This window comes from Drosophila novamexicana, unplaced genomic scaffold, assembly GCF_003285875.2.
Source record: "Drosophila novamexicana strain 15010-1031.04,08,12 unplaced genomic scaffold, DnovRS2.1 tig00000008-arrow-pilon, whole genome shotgun sequence".
NCBI classification, from domain to species: domain Eukaryota; kingdom Metazoa; phylum Arthropoda; class Insecta; order Diptera; family Drosophilidae; genus Drosophila; species Drosophila novamexicana.
In genome coordinates, this window is record NW_020824765.1 from 6,082,501 (window position 1) to 6,104,888 (window position 22,388).

Genomic DNA, 22,388 nt, shown 5'->3' on the forward strand with positions numbered 1-22,388 from the left:
ATTATAATTATCAAGAATTGTGAACACAATTACATAGCATAACAGTTTCTCAAGTTTTCAATTATTTGTAATGGAAATGTGATTGCCAGCCAACTAACAGTTTATTTTATAATTTGCATTTGCTGATTGTGAGTTAATATTTTCTTATATATTACAAACAACAAAACAACAAATTGCTGACGTACCAAACAGAAAGCATAATTACCTGGCTAATTACAATATTTACAAACACACTTGAAGTAGGGTTATTAAATATGTTAACTAAAATATAATTCTTACATACATTTACCATAATAATTACCTCTAGTTACTCTATTAATAGTAATTACTTTAAAAAGAACCAGAAAACTTCCATATATTATTTAAGGGCTAAAATTAAAGTTGTTGCTCACATTTTCTGGTTAGAGTATCGAATGTGCGTCTTTTAAAATATTTTCGTTTATCCACTTTATTCACGCAGAGCAGTTATTTTTTATTTTTATTTGTGATATGCGTGTATTTCTTTCTTATTTGCAATTTTGGTCCTTTGTGCCTAACGGGAATACGACATGACAGTGTGACAGTACAGCTTGCCTGTGTGTGTGTGTGTGAAAAATTATTGAAGACACTGTTGATAGACGACGCATTGGGGCCGCTTCGCTATTGTATGCGACATGTTTTGATTGAGGTAGACCACAACAACAACAACAACAACAACAAAGACAACAACAACAATCGCCGTGAGAAATAAGTCTGGCATCTTTACTTATTTATTAAATTTACTGCCTCTTTTTGGTCGCTGGGGAAACGGCGCCTGAAAGCGGGCTACAATAAATTTGGTTAAAGGCTGCCAAGTAAAAGGGCTAACACGTTTTATCCACATACCAAATTAAAGTTGACCAACTGTCAAACGGCCTCCAGGCCACAACTCAAGTGCTGACGACTCGGCAAGTTGGGGCGGGGGTAACGTGTTGGTGGGAGTGGGGCGGGTTTCTTATAAACTCGTATTAAAATATGTCAAAATATGACAAAAGTTCCTCAACGTTGCCTTTTCCTGCTATTTCCTTTGCCTTGGCAGCTTGTGCGTAGCTGTTGGGTGGGAGGATTTTCATAATTCGAGCACACAATACAATTTTGTTGTTGTTGTTGTTGTTGTAGTTGTTGCTCTGTTTGGCACTGTGATTGCTTTTACCCCAGCTCTTGGCTGGGTTCGATGACAAATTGATGCTTTGACACTGGCTCAATGCAAAAGTTTAATCTCCCATTGATTAAGTTAAGTTCCTTTCAGTTTGTCAAGTGTCGCTTGAAGCGGATTTATACCAAAACATGCTCCTTCAAAATGAAGATAAGTCAAACACGAGTGGAAATAAATATAGTGTAGTATAGAGTGCTAAATCAATTTTCAAAATTAAAATTTCTTTATTTCCGGTTACACTACGAGAAGAAACCTTGTTAGCGTCCGACAAAGCTCATAATTTCTTAAACTGACCACCAATATTTTGATTTTAACAATTTTTATATTTTATTTTGAAATGTCTTAATGAGAGATCTTCAGCACTTTGTTCAAGAAATTGAACACATTTCCATACAAAGTTCTTAAAGCAATCCAAACTAAGAGAATAAAAGTGTTTTAAGCATATCTCTTACTGATTTATAAAACTCTTTTTTATATTTCAAAATGTCTGAATATAAGATAAAAGCGCCTTATTCAAGTCTTGTACTTCCATTAAAAATATTATATACGAAGCACGCAAATTCTTTTAAGAATATTTCTATGCTTAATCCGGGCATACTTTCTTTTAAAAAGTGTAACAAAAATAAGAAATAAATAAATGAAGGAATATTTAAAAGTTCAGTTTAAATTTAAAACAAATAAATTAATTAAAGTGTAACATATACTTAGATAAAGAAATATGCAAAACCCAAATCGAATGTTAAACATAAGACAAATTGTCATGGGGTCTATTTAAATTAAATGTAAATTAAGCAAGATTTTTCGCTGATTGACTTGATGTGATTTTCATATAATCATGATCCTAGATCATCAACATTTTTTCACAGTGTACAAGTGTATTTTCGTGAGGCGTGTTTAAAAAGCAGTCGCATTGCTTCGGGGCATTATGCAACTTTGCTTAGTATTTACAACAATTTGTCACTTGTTTCTTTTTTGGGTAGAAGCTCATGTGTGTGTGAGAGCATTTCAATCAGTTGAACATAGGAAATAGCCACAATTTTGGATGAGAGTTTCCGGAACTTTGTTGCACAGCAGCTGTCGCAATGTGACAGAAATTTTTGCAATTACACTTTTGCAGTTTGCAAACAATTTTTTGTTTAGGCCAACAAAGTGAGATGTACAATTGTTGACATTATTTTTGGATTTTATTTATTTATATTTCTGTGCTCGTTTCTCGGCATTGCTTTTGCCAAATTGTTTTGTTACGTCTGCATCTTCGTTTTGATTGTCGAAAGTTTTATTGCAGGCGTTGACAGTAATAAATATTATGTGCATCACACTTCCGGTTGCTTTATTTATGGCTCTGCCACAGCTCCTACACTTAATGGCCTAACCCACCCCGTAGCAACTCAAATTGCAATTGAAATCCTCCTGCCTGCTCGTGTTTGGGCAGTTGTTGTGCTTGTGGTGTGTGCGTCTGTGTTCTCCTTTGTGGGAAAAGCATGCACAAGACAGCCTGATATCTGATGACAGGGCTGTAGTTTAGCAAACGGTACCGATCACGACTTAACACGAGTTCATATAACTAAACACGTCTCTCACATTATATGAACACGAACAGATTGTAAATGATTGCTGACATGATAGTACACATATTTACTAATACAGATATAAAAATCAAAAGGTACTATAAAGAAAGAAGTAAAGAAAGTTTGCGAATCGAGGCACACGGCCATCGCTAGTTTGTGTCTGTGGCCTGTATGATGAGAAGTTGTATCGTATGTTGCACAATTTGTCGTCTTGGGGCTGTGGTGAGGTGCTTCAACCAACAATACACAACATTTGGTCTCAAAATGCATCGAACTGTGCTAATTTCCAGTGCATGCTCTTTGTTGAAGACATGGGCCAACAAATATTAACTGCAATTGCAGATTGAAGTAGAATTTCTCTGGAAAATATATAAGACGTGTATGCATCAACAACAACAATTCGATCTTAAGTTTCTAAATGGGTTCAAGCGCAGCTGTTGAAAATTTGACGAAATTTCACAAAAGATTTGTGAAGACTTTTCGAAGCATCTGAATACGTATTTGTATTTCGATGGCTGCGAACCATATTATAAAACCTGATATCTGTAGCTCTTATGAGATGATTGTGAATCCTGTTTATATTATTTTTCATTTCTTATTAGCTTTGGACGTGGTCAACAAATAAACACACTGACACATAAATACACTGTCAAATGCTGAAAAGTCCATTGTGCGTGTGTTTGTGTGTGGCTGCTACTTAAGTTTATACGAATAACTTTCTTTGGAATTGAGATGAGAAATAACAAAAAAGAAAGAAGAAAACCCTTCCACAATTCAAATTTGGTTTACTTTGGCATTATGCATGACTTCCAAGTGGACCAAGTAGCCATAATATAGCATTGTGCTTAGTGTTATTTACATGCCATGTCAAACAGATTGCATAGATACAGACACAGATACACATAGAGATAGAGATGCAGATGCAGATACATGTACAGATACAGATAGAGATGTGTGCGTGTGTGGATAACGGTAGCTCGGCCGTTCGAGTGGCAATTTGTGCGTGCACCGAAGCGAACAGTTGCCAGCAAACACTCGAGAGACACAGAGCGGGGCTTATAGAGTGGGTGAAGAGGTGAGGTTTTTTTTTAGTATATTACATGTTTCTGCCCATGCAATGCAGACGAATGCAATTTGCAGGGGCTGCTCGAAAAGTGTACTCAATATGTGTGAATATAAAAATCACTTTAAAATTTTAAATAAAAGTCCATTTTCTTTGAAATATTATTAATTGATAAACGAAATGAATTAACAAATTTAGAGCTTATCAAATTTTTATAGTAGCTAAAATAATTTTCTAGATATCCTAACTGTATAAACTCGGCTTTAAGTTTCAGTTTACACAAGCCAGATATCTGGAAAAGTATTTGATTAATGATGTATTTAAAGCAGAAGAAGAAGATTCAAATAGTTAAAATACACGCCCTAAAAAGTGCTTATGTATTCGGTTTTCATATGAGACATATCCGAGCATACTTAAGTAAAATATATTAAAGCAAACATTTTAACAGAGTTCAAAAATAAATCAAAATCTAAGAAGCTTTTGTTGACCTTGTTTTGCAAATTTCAGTTTTTAATATTTCTTGATATCAACAATTCTTGAATCTCCCAATTTTCTACAAACTTGTCGAGCACACCTCGCATACCCTTACACAAACGAACATATAAACTCGTATATGCATACAAAAAATCCGCATAACTGCAGCTAGTTGAGATTTTTGCCTGTATTCGAAAGAAAATGTTTTTCCCAGCTTGCAGCTGTTCAGCCGAGCAGTTAGTGTGGGCGATGCGTCGGTGGGCAGGGATTATTATTTTGGACGTGAAACTTTTTTGCCAAAAACAGTTGCGCAATATTTGCGAACAAAAATGTCAATGCCAACTCGTCGAATAATCGGAATGTGGTCAAACACAGGAAGATATAAAAGAAAAAACATAAAATACATACAATATCCGTTTCTGATAGAAATTTTAAGATAAATTGTGAAATTGATAGCCGTAACTTTGGCTGAGCAGCTGCTCAATAAAATAATCATGGCTTTCTGGTGTGCCGGAAAACAAATGCGCATTTAACATTCATGCGGCCGCAACGATGAGTGGCCAAAAATCAAGAGGGCAGACCAATGCAGCAATGCAAATCCTGGCAAGGATTAAACGCCAAAGGACGCATGTACCACCGGACCAGGCGACCAGTCGACCAGGCGACCGTTCCACGTGCCTCTCCGTGCTGGTCGCTTTCTTTGGCCAGCACGTTATGCAAAGGCAGCCACAAAGTCATTTCACTGGGTCGGATGTTTGCGGGCAAATGAAAGGACGCACAAACGGCAGAACCCAGTTCAGACAACGACAAACAGAGATGAATATGGTAAGAGGGTAAGTGAGGGGGGGGGGGGGGCTTGTCTGGTCGCTTAGCACGAAGAGGTCGTAAATTTCAGCTGCAGCCTTTGGACAGTTTAATTTCGATTTCCCTTTTAGCCAATGGCTGCGAAAATGGCGCGTGTTCAGTGCCAAATGAAAAATGACCAAAACGAGTTCGGGATTGCGAATTGCGGGAACGAAAGCGTCAACTACCAGGACCGATACAAGTCATATATATATATATATATATACTCCGATTTCTGAGTGATATATATATGTATATACTAGCTGGTATAACCGGGCCTTGGCAGGTGGAACTGATCGGGCGGTAAACAAACAACTTTCATACAAACGATTTCCACCAATTTACCACAGGTACGGGTGAAATTTCCAATATGGCTGAAACAGGTATTTATTAACTTCATAGGTAGAACTGCGAAAACTGTGAAACACGTCTCCCACCAAATCTTTGATCTTGCCTCGTAGTTTGGGCTGTGCGTTGATCACCAATCGGTCAGTCAGTCAGTCAGGACAAACAGTTTTGTATATAGAGATAAATGCAGTCTGATTTCGTAATCCAAAGATAACGTCCTCACGAATATGAATGCTTTTTCTTTTAGCCATCATCATCGCCTAGCGATACGGTACCTAGTGGACCCACATATTCTTGGTCATACCATACAATTGATATAGTCCTGGTGAACCTAGAGGAGCGAATACCTGCAAAATGCGCACGTAAACGGTCCAGACGGGATCCTTACGAGTTAAAAGAGTTCGATATCAAACTGAAACTGAGTTTTTTCCTTTATAATATTTAATAAAACTGCTGCATGTGTATATTGTGAATGGTTTATTTTTATGGGCGGACCAAAAGTATGCTGTAGAAAAGCTCCTCTAATGGGCTCAAGCGAATTATGTAAACATCACAAAAGTATGCAATGCTTTCGTTTACTTCTATGTGAACAACCACACGCATGTTTTTCGGAAACTTTAAATGGCGATATCTCGGTCAAATAAAGCCCGATAGAGGGCAGATTGGGAGGGGTTACTCGCGGAGGTCTATAGAATCGAATGCCATCAACGTTTTTCAATTTCGGAAAAAAACTAATTTTTCGAAAAAAACGTGATGGTTACACTGTATTTTTGGTCAATTTGGGTCATCTCTTAGAATGTGGATTTTTGGGCGGCAATCGATGGTCGGCATCCGTACGAGTAGAAAGAGGCATATCATTCCGAAATCGGACTGTATTTATTTGAGTTATTTCCATTTTAATATTTAATGAATATTTCTGCAAGGTGTATATTGTGAATGGTTTATTTTTATACGCGGACCAAAAGTATGCTGTAGAAAAGCAACTCTGATAGGATCAAGAAAATTATGTGGTCACCACAAAAGTATGCAATGCCTTCCTTTACTTCTTTGTCAACCACACATATGTTTTTCGGAAACTTTAAGTGGTGATATCTCTGTCAAATAAAGCCCGATAGAGGGCAGATTGGGAGGGGTTACTCGCGGAGGTCCATTGAATCGAATGCCATCAACGTTTTTCGATTTCGGAAAAAAACTCATTTTTCGCCAAATAAAACCCGATTCCGGTCAAGGGAGTGTGTTGGGGCCCACGCTCTACTCAGTCAAACATGCCCACTGAGCCTACAATTGATGCCGAGGTTCCACACAATCTTACCATCATGTGTTTACGTAGCTACTGACGTCCTGCAGCAATATCCTCACAAATTTGAAATGTGGGCCAAGCGTTGGAATATTGACATTATGCGCTTCGGAGGGATATTCTGGGAGTATTCCTGCGCGGTTTATTGGTGACGCACCACAACAGCTAAAAATACTTAGGGCTGCACTTAGACAAACACATCACAAGTGTTTCAGCAACCCTGAAGAACAATTGGAGGAGTACGACCGCGGAGGAGATTGTGAAGGTCTCACCCAATCGGTCTCCCAGACCGATTTATATAGTCACCCTTGTAAATTTGTATATTAGACTTACCAGCAGAATAAGTAGTTTGCAAATATGCACACAAATTTAATTTAAGTTGTTACTTATAATTTTTTTTTATGTTTATTATTATTAAGTGTAGAATCTTTACAATCATAATTTATACCTTAAAAACACATTGAAGGGAAATTTTATTTAGAGCAGAAGCCCATAACGCAGTATGAGAATTTTAATTTATAAGTATATTATTTCTAAAAATTAAAATAAATCAAACAAAATGTTAAAAAAAAATGCAAGTGTGCAATGTATTTCTTAAAATAAAATGTTCTGTGTGTCTACCTGCTGGGCTTTTTTGTTCGCCTGGTATCTCAGCTGAATTTGGATTTGAAAAATGTGATCATCATATAAGGTAACTACGGCTTGTGCTGTGCTTTGATCACCAATCAATCAATCAGTCAGTCAGTCAGTCAGTCTATCAGGAGGAACAGTTTTATAAGTAGAAATATACGCATACGATATAATTTAATGAGCGGAGGCACGCCATTAAGAACATGGGACTGAAGTGCAACAGACTTGCGCGGATAAATATACGAAATGCCAACTGTCAAATTTACGCACACACATGTGTATGTATATATATATATATATATATATATATATATATATATATATATACATATATATATATAAATGTGTTATTTCATTAGCACGGGCACGTGCTGAGTGCGTCCTGTGTGTCCTTTAGCTGCTAACAATGGCTGTCAGCACTAGGAAGCTGCATGACATTTAAATTAGTTTCGTGATTTTGCAATTTATTTTGATTTACATTCGCGCAGCTGGAAATATTTTCATATATATACATTTTATATTCACTGCTGTAATTGTTGGCAATGTCAAAAAAAAAAAAAAACCAGCCCAGACATGAAAACAGCACCAGATGATGGGCTACTAGAAACCCTGCACAGTGGCAAAGCAGCATCCACAATTTAAATCTACTCTTTGCCAAACTCTTAACAGCTTTCAAGTGTAGCGTATGAGGCATACAATACGCGTCACTCGAATAGTGCCGTCTTAAAAACTATATATACATTCGTGAAATTTGCGTGAACATAACATTTTACTATTAACTGTTCCAAGCAGTTTAGAACTGCGGCAAGAATTATTCTATTAATGAGAAACTTATGTATTACGTATTATATATACTGAGCGAAGAGCTGCGTGGCTATATTTAAATGCCTTTCAAATTTATTCATAAGCAAAATGATATTTAAAGAATTAGTTTAGCTTAGCTGTCTATCATGAGAATCGCATGGAAAGGCACTGTTTAAGAATATAAAAGGGAAGATCAAGAGAGAATTAGAGCGAGAGAAAAACAAAATAGGGAAAGAGAGCAAAGGGAGAAAGAAAACAAGAGAGCTTGCATATAAAATGATATATCTGTAAATAAGGCAGCACACATGCAAAACCTATGTCCTTTCACTTGGTGCTATTCAAACTACTCGCACTGTACACAGCATGTTAAATGCATTGTCATCGTGTGATAATTAATTACAGCTTTACGCCTTAATCAGCGCAAAATGCCCGACTGTTGCCAACTATGGAGTTGTTAACTATATTTGAGCGCAAACTACATAAATCTATCTATGTATGTGTAGGCAAATATTGCGTATACGCAATGTGGCCGCAGGCCATAAAAGCCAAAAAATTTCCGGCCAAATGCTCGCATATAATATAATATCAATCAGAAGCAAAATATGAGGCATAGCACGTGCGGCTAAGCAAACGGAAATTTGACTCAAATGAAAATGAATGAATTTATCTGCAAATGAAGAGACCAAACGCACTATATGTGTGTGTGTGTGTGTGTGCAAATGTGTGCGTGCAAGTGTGTTGTTGTTATGTCAGATTATATGGCTTAGCTCACAAAGCGTCACATACGAAATTGCGGTGCGTGATTTTGATTTATAAATAATATAATAGGAGTACTCTGTACATTTTTATGTGCCGCTCGTTTTGCAAGGGTTACAAACGGAATACGTAAAAATATTTGTGAGCTGCCATTGCTGCAAATTGTTGATATGCGCTTAAAGAGTAGCTTAAGTCCATGGGCTATTAAATGGGATTTGTTCTGTCAAGCAGAGCCAAGGCAATTGCATATTACTATTTACTCTAATAGGCAAGCATTTATATTCTTACTGAGCTCAAACTCAGCTTGTAGTGCATTATGCAGTTCGGCTTGATGCTTGGGCTGCTGCGTTTTATATTTAGCATTTTTATGCCAAACTGTCCCACAGTTTGTCGGGCACTCGCAACTCGTGTTGGCATCTATAAAAACCTTTACTGTCTGCCTGCGTCACAAACAATAAGGCGGATTTTGCGCTGCTGGGTCCTAACTCATTTTAGTGGCAGCTAAAAATTTTTGTTTGCCCATAAAAATATATAAAAAAGGGTCAAGTGGGTAGGCAAATAAATATGCCTGTACTACAGTACATGTGCGTAGGCTGAGCAATATAAATGTTTATACACACACACATATAATACAGATACACAAAGTGTGTGTGCTAAAAACTACGCGAGCCGCCTCTTTGTCATTTGATATCTGCCCTTGAGCAAGTGTGCAAATATATATTTATAAAAATAAATCTAGAAATATATAAACTATAATTTCAGGACCAATTTGACGCTCAAAGCAGATTGTTAAAAATACTTTTAAATGTGTACTTGTTTTTATATATTAGAAATATTCGCTTTTTATCTTTCTATAAATATATTCCTTGAAATAAACAAAAATGTAATATTATTAATTTTAATTTAAAAAGTAAACTTTAAATGTAGCTAATAATAACTAATAATATATTATTAAAAGTCAACAATTGTAAATTTAAAAAAAAAATTGTGAATTAAATAAGATTCCCTCAATGAATTTATTGTATTATTTTTGTCATCATTTAAGGCAAATGTTTAAAATCCGCGCAATGCGAACAAATTTAATAAGTGCATATATACCTGCAACTCACCTTGCTGAAGTAAATAATAATCTATTAGTTTGGCAATTTTAATTAACTAACAGGCGATAGCATAATTCCTTTCATTTAATAATTTTCCTCAAAATTTAAAAACTTAAATTAACACAAAATGTAAAACTGCGCAAAATTACAAACTGAAAATAAGCTCATGTAAAATGTAAGCTGGCCATTTTTAAAAAACCAAAACTGCCTAATTGATAAATATTTGAATAGATGATATTTGGCAATCTAAACGTATTCATTTATTTTTGCACTAATTTAAATTAAATTACAGCACTAATCGTGGCTGATATGTATATTTATATATATATACATATATATATATGTATATTTGATAAAATATTTTTGATAGACAATTCGAGCTATTAATAACTATCCCATACATTTTGCCTCCTTTTGTTGCAATTCAATTTCGTAAATTTTGCGGCTACTTTTCATTAATTTACAAAACGCACTAAAACAAAAACTCCCAATTATGTAATGTGTGATTGATGTGCGCTAATTAGGTTGATATATATTTCCAGCTTTTATGCCCAATGCGCTGTGTTATGATCCGTAAAATTGTCTGATAAAACCGTTTGTATTTTTAATGCCCCGTAAAAGGCCTTTGTTAAGGTAGAGCTCATGCAACATATTATTATATGCATAAAAATGGTATTCAAAACATTTGATTATGTTTTAACTTTCAACTTTATGATGCTTGTCAGCTATTAAAAGCCAGCTTAAAGTTCAAAGCAGAACCCAAACAACAGCAGCAGCAACAGCCGCAACAACAACAAGAACAATTAGTCAAAAATAAAGAACAGAGCCTTAAATTAGGCCCTGGTTTTGGGGTCTGTTGAAGGTCGGAGATTCTGCTGCGGTTGCGTTGCCATTTAAATGCCAATTTAAACATTTTCGAATTATTTGGTAAAAGTTTTTCGATTAACCTGCTCAGCCGTGGCAGCAAACAAGGACAACAACTATTATGGCAAACAGACGATTGCCATGAAGATGACTGCTGAGAGGCAGCACAATGCCATTGCCACACACACACACACACACACACACACACACACGCACACACACACACTCAACACGCACCCGAACTCACACATAAATACTTTCTCTCACAGACCCACTTACTCATACAGCTGGGCTTATTGAGTATACTTGGTCGCTCTTGAGGTCCGCATTTTACGAGTGAACTTTTAATGATTTACGAGAATATTGCCACACACATTCCTTGCCCCCAATTCCTTGCTGCGCGACTTTTTATTGCCACAACTTGTTAAGGGGTTGTCAGCCCTAAAGAGTACATTTCATTGCCAGATAGCTAAAAAGTAGTACAGTTAATGAAAACTTAAGAGAAACCGTCGGAATTAAGTGTTGGACAGTGTAACAAATGCTTTTGAGCAAGTTTATAAACACTTGATTAAACATACTTTCTTTCAGTTAAACGAGTTTTGCAACACTACACGAACACTATAGGAATAGTGCATCAACGTTCTGATCTTCCGCTCTTAAGGCAAACTATGAAATTAAGAAAAACGCGCAGTTGTTTCACTAAACTTATTTGAGTTTTCCAACACTGTCAGCATCAGTTGCTTAGCACTAAAATAAAGATGAGCCTTAAGAGCACATTAATAAACATAAATAAATATAAATAAATATTAATAAATATATTTATATAAAATCTAAAAGCTCAATTAATTTACATTGTTTTGGCTTTAAGCAAGTCTCATTTTCATCCTTCCACTTTTTTAACGTTTTCAGCTGCTGTTACTAGACCATAAACCAAGCACAACAACAAATTTTGTGTTGTCAATGAAGCAAGGCCATCAACACACAACAATGGCAGAGGTGGTTAGAGATAGGGGACGAGTTGCTGTTATTGGAAGTTGTGGGGGAAGAATCTCTATGACTTTTATTGCCAGCATTCAAGCTCAAAAATGGGATTTGCAGCAATAAAACATGAGTTAAGTCGCCGTTTGGGGCGTGGCAGGCGCAAAAAGACTAGAGCCTGTCGTTTTGTAGCTAGGTTGGCCGGGGTTGGGGATGGGCCATTCACAGGAATTCGGCTGTTTGTCATTGAGTTTTTGGTATAGGTTTCAGTTGGACGGTGTTGATTGAAATTTACGATTTGGGCTGGCTTCTTCAGGACTCGCACGTGCTGTTGTTGTTGTTGTTGTTTATGCTGCTGATCGCCTTGTCGCCTGTCGTCGCCCATAAGCGGAAACAGCGCCCCGCCATTGCTGGGCGCCATTTCGCTTTGTCGCGCGCATCAGTTTTATGGCAAACGGAAGTCGTCGCGTTATTTATGGCATACTGTGAGTATGAGTATGAGTGTGTGTGTGTATATTTGTGTATTGGTGTCAGCTCAATTATATTTCAATGCGTTGAATTCAGCTTTTGGCTTTGCGTTTGTTTAATAGCTTATTACGGTGCAAACGCCTGTGAAAGCCAATTAAATGTGACATCTGCCTTTGACCAGTGCTCGGCGTGATTTTGATAAATGTTACATCCACATCCACATATATTATATATAAATCTATCTACTTATTTGCGTTATATGGGCGGCATAATCAATTGCTGTTGCGAGATCTGGAACTCTAATTTATGATACTCAGCTTTTGGTTTCAGCTATGCTTATCGGATTGCTAGCCTGGCCCGTCTGGCAAAGCCTCACAATTCCTGCTGATTCCTGCTGGCGCATTCAATGCCAATGATAATTGACTTTTACAAACGACTCGGTCTGCCCACAATTAGTCGGGCATAATGATGCGTCATTATGGCTGTAATTCATCAAGCGAGTGCTGCCGCAGTTTTGCTTTGCTTTGTTTGTTCAGCTTTAATGGGCATAAATCATCGGGCGGCCCACTGTGCGTATGCGCAATATGATAAATATTTAAGGCGCTAACTTAGCATGTACTATAATCAGCTAAGACGACAGTTTTGCATGCTCTGCTCGTGGCTGACAAATGCAAATTTAAATGCGACATGCAAATGACAAGTGCGAGCGAGATAGCGCGTGGCGAACAGAGGCTGTGGGGAAATACTCGTTTATTTATTTGAAAGCATTTCTCACATTACCTACAAAAAGATGTGTCCAAAAACATAATTATACCCTGTAGCTGTTAAGGGTTGAGTGGAGTGTTTTGAGTATTGTTAATAAGTGATGCCTTTTATAAGTAGAAATCAAAAGAAATTAGATAAATCCTTTTTAAAATAATTTAAACAAGCTAATAAAAATAATATTAGTTTTACCAAACGTAATAAATCCAGTCAAAAGCTAAGCTATCCATACCAAACCCAGCTCGACTAAACCGAAACTATTTTAGCTTAACCCTAGCTAACCTAACTTTATCCAAGCTAACCTAATTTTTTCTAACCTAACTTCACTTTGGCTAACTTAACTTTTGAAAACTTCTTATATTACTTTATACTGTCTAAAGAATGTTCCTCCTTGCTGAGTATCTGCCGCGTTGCGTCGCTCTCAATCGTAGCTTTGTAACTTGTATAATCTCATTTCTGGTATTTTTTTTTTTTGGCGCCGACTTCTGGCGCACTCATTTTATCTACGTGGAAGTTGGTAAAATAGAAAAAAATAGAAAGAAGCAGAATAATAGATAGAGGAAGAGGAAAAAGAAAATATAGAAGACACGCTAATAAGTCTGCAACGTGACACTCGGTCGCAAAACTTGGACGGACAGCCGCGGGCCGCAAATGAGATGACTCTATCGGGCGCGGGCATCAGGCTAGAGAAATGGCTGACATTTTCCAGCCTCCGCCCCGCCAACGCCCCGAGCAAGCCCCGAGCACGCCTTCTCGCCGCTTTAGATTTGTTGCTATTGCCGCTGCTCTAGTTGCTGTTGCTGTGATGGCAAAATGTAAATAGCAGACGTGACGCCGTGAACTCCGAGCTAAATGTGACAATAAATGCCGGCGGTTATGTATAAATTGCTAAAGTGTGCGGAAAGATTTACGGTCGTCCAATGCTCAAACTGAAACGGACCCAGCGGGCAGAGCGGGGCCACGTTTATCATGGCCCAGCCGGTGCGGGAGGTTTGGAGTAATAACAAACAACAAATAGGCAAAAGGCACTTGGCACAGTCAGCAGACAGCAGACAGCAGACAGCCGACAGCAACAACTGCTGCGGCGTCAGGTGGTGCTTTTAGTATGATTGCCAGGGCAACCAGCAACAAACACCAACAACAACAAACACCGCGCAACACTCACAATGACAGTTTGGCCAACACCAAAAAACACTCACAGCCAAGTCAAAGTGGGCAATGTCTGAGGCACCGGCGAAAGCTCTAGCTGCTGCTGCTGTTGCGGCTGCTGCGGTTGAGTGACATGACAAGTGCAGTTCTTATACCCTGTAACTATTAATGAGTTGCTGAGGTATAACAAAAATAGTTGAGGTATTTGTGAACTAAGATGCTGATACGCTTTGAAGCTAAATACAGGGTATATTAGAGAAAGAGTGGAAAATATATGTTTGTTGTAAGGTGCAGTTCTTATACCCTGTTACTATTAATGAGTTGCTTGGTGTATGACAGCCATAGTTGAGATATTTGTGCTGAAACATTTTACAGATAAGACTGGAAACACTTTAAGGCTGAATACAGTGTATCCTTAGAGTTTTCCCTACGTATGTTATTAAAACACTTTTAAAGTGAGCTTATTTAGCTTATATTTATACATATTTATAGAAAATAGGGTATTCTCTAGACGACAACTCACACGCTGAGTGCTGTTGAAATATTTGTAGCTATTGTTAATATTATTAAGTTTTGCTGTTGAAGTAGCTTTTGTAGCTATTATTGATAGTAATAAAATATGGGGTATTTCATAGTCGACTACTCTCACGCTCAGCTGTTGTTAGTTCGCTGTGGCGCCCGGACTCAATCATTTGCATGGGGCCAGTCGATTAGCCAGCTAATTTGAATTCAATTAGGCACGTTATTAAAAAAATCAAAGTTCACGATTCAGGCCAGGTCCAGGTCCAGGTCCAGGCGCAGGCTCAGGCTTGGGCTCAGGCAGTCTGGAAGCAGCTGCTGACACGCTTGCACAATTTTTCACAGCATGTCAGTCAATTTTCTCCTGCTTCTTCTTTTGCTTTCTTTTTTTTTTTCTTGTGTGCACATTTTCGCCTTAATGAGCTTTTCCGTTGACTTCGACGAACACTTATGCCATTTGTCGCCATATTTATTTTAATGGTTGCTCAATTTAATCACATTGGCAGCAGGAGCAGTAGCAGCTATAATGCCGCCATTAACTTTTACTTGTAATACCCTAACTAAGAGTTCTATAAATTGGACACTTAGCTGGCGAAACAGGCATGACACTCGAAATATACTAATTGTATTACTAAATTATTATTTATGATTAGAAAACAACTTAATAATAACAATTTTATATCTTTATCTTTTAAAAATTAGCTCAAATTTTTGTTATCTATCTATTTGGACTAGAGAAATATATTTTCAATTAAATAAGGGTTGAGTCCAAAGAGAGAGTCTAGGTCTTTCGTCTTGCCTTGAAATTAGATTTTCTCTCTGCTTTATTTTTTAAGTGTGGTTGAAAAATGTTCAAGATTTCGTTTACGCGACATTTAATTAAGCGCACAACTTTACAAGTTTTAATGGAACGCACACCAGCTACACACACACACACACTCACACGCACGCATATATATATACATATACAATATTTATAGGTTGCATATGTGTGTGTGTATATAAATTCATTTGCAGCACTTTGACACGCCAGTTTATTAAATTGACTGCCTGTAAAATACTTGGCGTGCAGCGAAAATTTTTTGATAATTTATTAAATCAAGCGGTTGCTGCTCGTGCTGCAGGCAGCCATCTTTATCAACTGGATGCTGGGTCTGAGCCTGGTCTGGTCTGTTCTGGTGTGGTTTACATTTTTCGCTTGCCCGAGTGAAATGAGCTGCATCCGGTCCCGGGAGTGGGACTGGGCTTGGACTAGGTTCGGGCTCAGGCAGAGTGCAACTGCAAGCGTTGCATTCTTAACGCCCGAGCACTTTTTGGCCCAAACCAGGCAACAACGGACTTTGGACTACGTTACGTACGGACAACCGCTGCATCCGGGCGTGCATGTATGCCACGTAACGTATACTTTATTCCTGTTCCTGTGCGCTAGCGCATTTCCTCACACTAACACACTAACACACACACACGCACGCACATACACAGCCGTAACGAATTTTGATGCATTTCCTGGGCGAACGCTCGAGCGCGCACGCGAGAAATTTATGTGCAATCTTAGAAAAATAATGATTATCTTTTATTTTATGGTTGAGCTGCTGCTCCAGCTGCTGCCAGTGGGAAGCCATTGTGTCATATTATTGTTAGTGTCAAGCGAGTCGTAAAAGCGCATAAGCTTCCCGAATATTTAAAGTCATTTTACGACTGCGCCGCTCAGACATGTGAGCATGGCAATTATGTGGCAAATCGGCACGCCCACAAACTGATTGGCAGGCCACGCCCCAAAGCATAAAGCAATTTGATTGTGTGTGTATGTGTGTGTGTATGGAATGTGTGTAGCATGCAAGTGAGTGTAAGTGAGTGGGCACTTGTGTCTCATTCATTGATTCAGCCACTTGATCAACCGACTCTCATTTGGTATAATTTTTTCAAACCGATTTTATAAAGTCTTTTAGGATTGTTTAATTATGCGGCATGTTGTTCAGATGATAGCTGTCTCTTGGCCCAGAATAGGCACAGCAGATGGCAGACAACTGGGTTGCAGCTGAAAAGTAGGCAACAGAATTCTGGGAATTTTTGTTCAAACTTGTCAGAGCTTAAAGCTGCTGTAAATGAAGTGCCAGTCACTTAAGCCGATTGCAAGGTATTAGAAAATGTAAATGAAAACATTCGTTTTTGATATTTTCTAATTGGACTGAAAACATGCTTACTTATATTTCGAGTGAAAGATAATACGCTCATGCGCTAAGTCTTAAAAGCTTTGACAGCTTATTTACTTTTGTTTTTCCGTTCTGTCAATTTGCAGAAATACGAAATGCAAAAAATTGTTTTCTTTGTGTAATTAAAGTAAAAGATCTGAAGTGTTGAAGATTGAAAGTTTTATCGAAACATCCTTTGATAAAAATGTTGGTATCATTTACACATGCATATTATTAAGAAAATATGTGGTCAAAATAACGGAATAATGAAAAGCAAACATGTAATCACAATTTAAAAGTAAACATCGGGAATGTCAACATGAAGTATGTTAAATATAAATGTTTATCATAAAACATGGACACATATGACACTTAATTAGCTAAATGGTGCCAAAGGTATAAACTTTTGGCTGGTTAAGAAGTGAATTTTGTTTAGTATGCCTCATAATTTTTGTTTGTTTTTAATTTGATGTGTTTTATGTAATAGCAATTAAATGAAATATGGCTTGAGATGATGATTACGAATGCCTTCTGCATTTAGAGTTAAGGCAAGGGCGTTTGAGGTCAACAAAGAAACTAGAATAAAAATAGGTTCTATTAAGCTGTAGTTTTTGGCTGAATCTGCAAATTGGCTTCAACAGAATGGAAATGTTTGTCTAACTTTAATATTATATTATTTGATTTAAGCGCATACTACAAAATCAAACTATAGAAATACAAATTATCATTATAATTAATTAGAATTTTTAAATTCAAGTGTAAGTAGTTATTCGCCTTTGTTCAATTTATGATTAATAAACTATATTTAGACATTTAGTTTTTTATTTATTCGTTTTTTGCGCTGTTGCGGCCCAACTAAATACCCTTTTCAAGTTTTTTAATATACGCAACTTTCTTCACTTGAAGCTGGCGCCTAGTGGCACGTACTGAAATGGCACGAGGAGGTCTCTAATGATTATGAAATATGTACAGCTGGCAGCTTGCCTTGGCATGCCACGAAGTAACCTTAGCCTTAACATATGCGTGAGTGTGCATCAGTGTGTGTGTGTGTGTGTGTGTGTGTGTGTGGCGCGTGTAAAACTTTCAACGGATAACGTCACTCAAGTGCGCATTCGGGCATCACAAATGACGTAATGCGGCGCGAGCATCCAGCGAGCGAGCGGCTACTCAAGTCGAAGGAGTCGAAGCGCAAATTGTCTGTTCGGGGCTCATTAAATTTACATAACTAATTGAAAATTTTGGCTAAAATTGTTAAGCAACAGCAACAGCAAAAGCAGCGGCTAGCTGCTAGCTGCGAGTGCGGCTGTCGAATGTCAACCATAAATTCCAATTAAACTGTGTGCAAGTGGAGTGCATTGGGCTTAGGCCACCCGGCGCGTCTGTTTTGGTTTTGATTAAGTATACGCCCCGCCCGCTCCGGCCCGGACCGGCTGCATGCAATGCAAAATGTGGTTAGCCCAGCGGCAGTGGCAGCGGCATCGGTTCCAGTTTCATTTCCATTTCCATTTCGTATGCCAATTCATTTGGCAGGCGATGCAAGGCGTGTTCTTCTTTTGCAGTTTGTTTTGGTTCTCTTTTGATTTTGGTTTTATATTTTTGGCAATGTTTGAGCTGGCGTTTAATTGTTTTATTATCCACAAAGTGCTGGGCAACTCGCGCGCTGCACTGGCAACGCCCTTTGCCGCCACTCGCCGCCCCCATTGAGTGCCCACTTTTTGGCACTGTCGTTGACCTCGTTGCCTTTGGGGCACTTGCTGCAGCTACTCATATATCTATGGATGGGATATATATATGGATATATAAATATCCAATTTTTTTGTCGGTACACTTGTCGAACTCAGCGTCGCCTGCTGTCTGATATACGAGCGTGTGGCAAGTTTCTGGCTGCTGCACAAATTATGCCAAGTGCATACTTGAGGCGTGGCCTGACAGATGCAGGACAGCTAGCGGCAGGAGCCTGGAGCCTGGAGCCTTGCTGCATCCACAACCGCAGTTGCCACAGCCCTCGTCATCAGGTCTTAATAATGCCACAGTTGATGCGAAACGAACCTACGTGCTGCCTGCCACAAATTGTAATTAACTTTATAAAAATCTCATTATTCATTTTCTTTGCCCACGGCATTTGTTTGTTTTTTTTTTTTTTCACATATTATTTACTGGAAAATAATGCAATTGCATTTCATTGTGATTTCCCTTTTCTTATGAACGCGTTAATGATCGATACACATCCGACGGACAAGGCCAACCAACTTCATTAGTCAATAAAGAAAACTCTCAACAATGGATTTACACGGTGCATGAACTGAACTTAACTGTGCCATGAGCCACCCAAGCAAGTATTTAAGCCTGGCCTTAACAAGACATTTAGCTGACACATACACACACTATAAAACTTGTCCAACAACAGTTCAAGTCCAAGTTGTGGTCTGGCAACTGTACTGTGTCAAGAAAAATAACTTAAGGGCTATGATGAACTAGAAGATGACACTTAAATGTGGCTTGCACTTGTTTCAAGATTATTTTGCATTGAATACTTTGATAATTAATTATAAAGCTGACTTATTCGACATTAAGTAACTTTAGATATTAACTCACACCCTTTTCACATGTTTTAATTTACACGTTACTAAAGCTGTGAAAGCACATGAAAGCTCCCAGGAGGCTATCCTTTTATATTTGCATACAACAAAGCGCACTTAAAGCAAAAAGATTTACTGGTTAGCCGCAGAGCATTGAGATTTAGAAAGTAATCAAGTTTGAAACGATATTTAAATGAGTCTTATTAGAGTAGTATGGCATAGCATGAAACAAAGTTCACTTAAAGTTCAAGCTTTGTCACCATAATACAATTAAGTAAAAGAAATTGTTATAGCTACATATGCTAAAGCTTAAGACACAGCAGAAATGCACCAGTTTTTGTCGTCTCGTCGTCCCTCTCTTTCTCTCCCCCTCTCTTTGTCTCTTTCTCTTATCGTTAACTACCACTGCTCACCTGCATGTTCGCTGTGAAACTGTTAAACTGTTTCGCAGACGGACAATAAATGCTTAGTCACAACAAATTGCAGCTACAATATGTATGTGTGGCTGAGGTCAGCTGCAAATGAAAACCAGTTCGGAAAATTTACGAAAAACTGTCTGTGTGTGTTTCAGTGTGTGTGTGTGTCTGTGTGTGAGTGAAGAAAACAATGAAAGAATTTACTTTAATGGTCTCGCATGTTGCGCATACTTAAGATCAGCTCTTCAGGTGGCCAAGTGCTCTAAATATGCTGTGCGTGTTGTGTTTATTAGTTAAGATGGAAAAAAAAATGCATGGAATACATAAATTTGGGCAATCTGGTCACATAACTTAGAGTCCCGGACTTGGGCACGTCCACTTCAATACAGTTGACTTGTCAGCGTGTTAATTTGCTAAATAATTTTCGAATTTCTGTTGCTGAGCCTGGGCTAAGCAAATGGCTATAATTCACCGAAGGAAAAACACACAAACACACACACACACACATACCCCTACGACCGACACGCCCACTTAGGCAGTAGTTGCTAGTTAGGGGCAGGACGAGGCGCAAACGTGCCAAATATGCAAGCGGCAACAAAACAAACGAGCGCTAAGTGGAAAGGGCTGAAGGACACAAGTGAAAGAAGAAAAAGGAAACCCAAGGAAAGCACATCAACATATATGGCCAAGTGTTTAGCTGCGTGTGTGTGTGTGTGTGTGTTAATTCGGAAAGGATACAAAGTGGGAAAAAAAACTGTTTATGATTTCCTAACACGATTTCAGTAGCTTTCACAATTTTTGTTTTTGGTATACCTGGGCCACGCGTTTATTTGTTTGCCTTTGCCCGGCTACGTGAGAAATTTTTGTATTTCGGTTTTGTGTTTTTTTTTGCTTTCCCTTTTAAGCCAGGTTGGCAACGCTTAAAAATTGCCACGGCAGGACATGTTTTCGCACACGTTCATCAATTAGTGTTGAAGATTTAATTGTGGCACGTGTGAACTTAATTAAATGGCATTAGTTTAGTAATTGTACAGACGGGCGCAACACATACACACACGCACGCACTTATTTAATTGCCGTACGGACGGCCCCTAAAAAGTATGCAATTAAATTGCAACACTTTGCATGCGTACGTATTTGCATTCCAATTAATTTTTGGAGCATGCAAAAATTTCAGATTTTATTAATATGCATTTAGAGTGTGCCGTCGTAGCGAGGAACAAGGGTCGGTTGGGTTGCTATATGCCAGCCTCCTCTCAGTTAGTTTTTGTTGATTATTTACCTTTTTACTTTAATTAACTCTGCGCCATAATGTTGGGAAATGCCAGCTGCACTTAATTAGCATTATAATTGTCCTGGCAACCACAACAAACTTGCGTCCTGCAATTTTCAGCTGCATCTTAATGGGGCTGACTAAACAATAGAAATGTAATGCGGGGCAAGGGTTGTTGCTTTGCCCGAGCTGCGATTATATAAGGTATTTTGTAAGTTGAAGGCTAAAAATAAATTGTTGACCATAATATTTGTTGCAAAAGATTGCAGCTTTCTCCTTAACATGGCACAACCATATTAAATAAATCTTAACAAGAGCTTGTTTCTAGGGGTTTTTGCAGTTGGCAACTTCCAAGTGCCCAGATTAACAAACTTTCAAATCAAAACTTAAATGAAATATATAGAAATTATTCGAAGTTTAGAAAAAAGCTCATTCTATGATAGTCTAGATAGGATGTGGGTATAAATTATCATTCTAACTTATAGAATACTACTCAAAACCGGATACAAGATCTGTGGACGGGCAGGAAAATGAGGTACCTTTTCTAGCTGTAGGGTATCGTTTAGTCGAACATGCATTAAGCACTTGCATTTAACAAATAACTGCGTGCTGCGAAATAAATAATAAACTGCTTTTTGTAAACAATGCGGCTGATTGCAGCGTGGCAAAATATTTCTGAGGCATCAAATAAATTATGAAGTTTAACATTTCGACCCGTTGCCAACGGAAAATTATTCATGTGACCTTTTTTGTGGTACGTGTTTTAACGGAAACATGTGTCGAATTTTAGGTATACAATTTGCGTTTGCCTTTGTAAACGCATATATGATATACTATAAATATTTTTGAATTGTATTATGCTTTTCGGAGCTAAGCTTTCGTGGGTTGCGCGCATGCGAGCACAACCGAAATTAAAACGAAAGCATAAACCGCCCACTAGACCCCAAAAAGGAATGCGGGCGGGGTCAGCTATAATGGCAACTAACAAGCACGCTTCAAATAATAAACATTGGAAAATGTTGCACAGTGTTTGGTCAGCATTACGGTTAGGGAGAGGCGGGCGGGATTATGGGTGGTGTGCGGGTTAGTTGCTATAAAATTACCTGAACAACAACATTTTGGAATGCATAA

General features: G+C 38.0%; 1 protein-coding gene across 1 annotated transcript in view; it reads right to left on the reverse strand.

The window, feature by feature from the left end:
- The window catches only part of LOC115764027 (probable serine/threonine-protein kinase yakA), a 24,591-nt gene extending 12,271 nt beyond the window's left edge, over positions 1-12,320 (reverse strand). Inside the window, exon 1 of the mRNA XM_030706862.1 lies at positions 12,195-12,320. Within this exon, the coding sequence (XP_030562722.1) occupies positions 12,195-12,320 (126 nt within the window). The remainder of the gene's footprint in view (positions 1-12,194) is intronic.
- Positions 12,321-22,388: the final 10,068 nt, after the last annotated feature.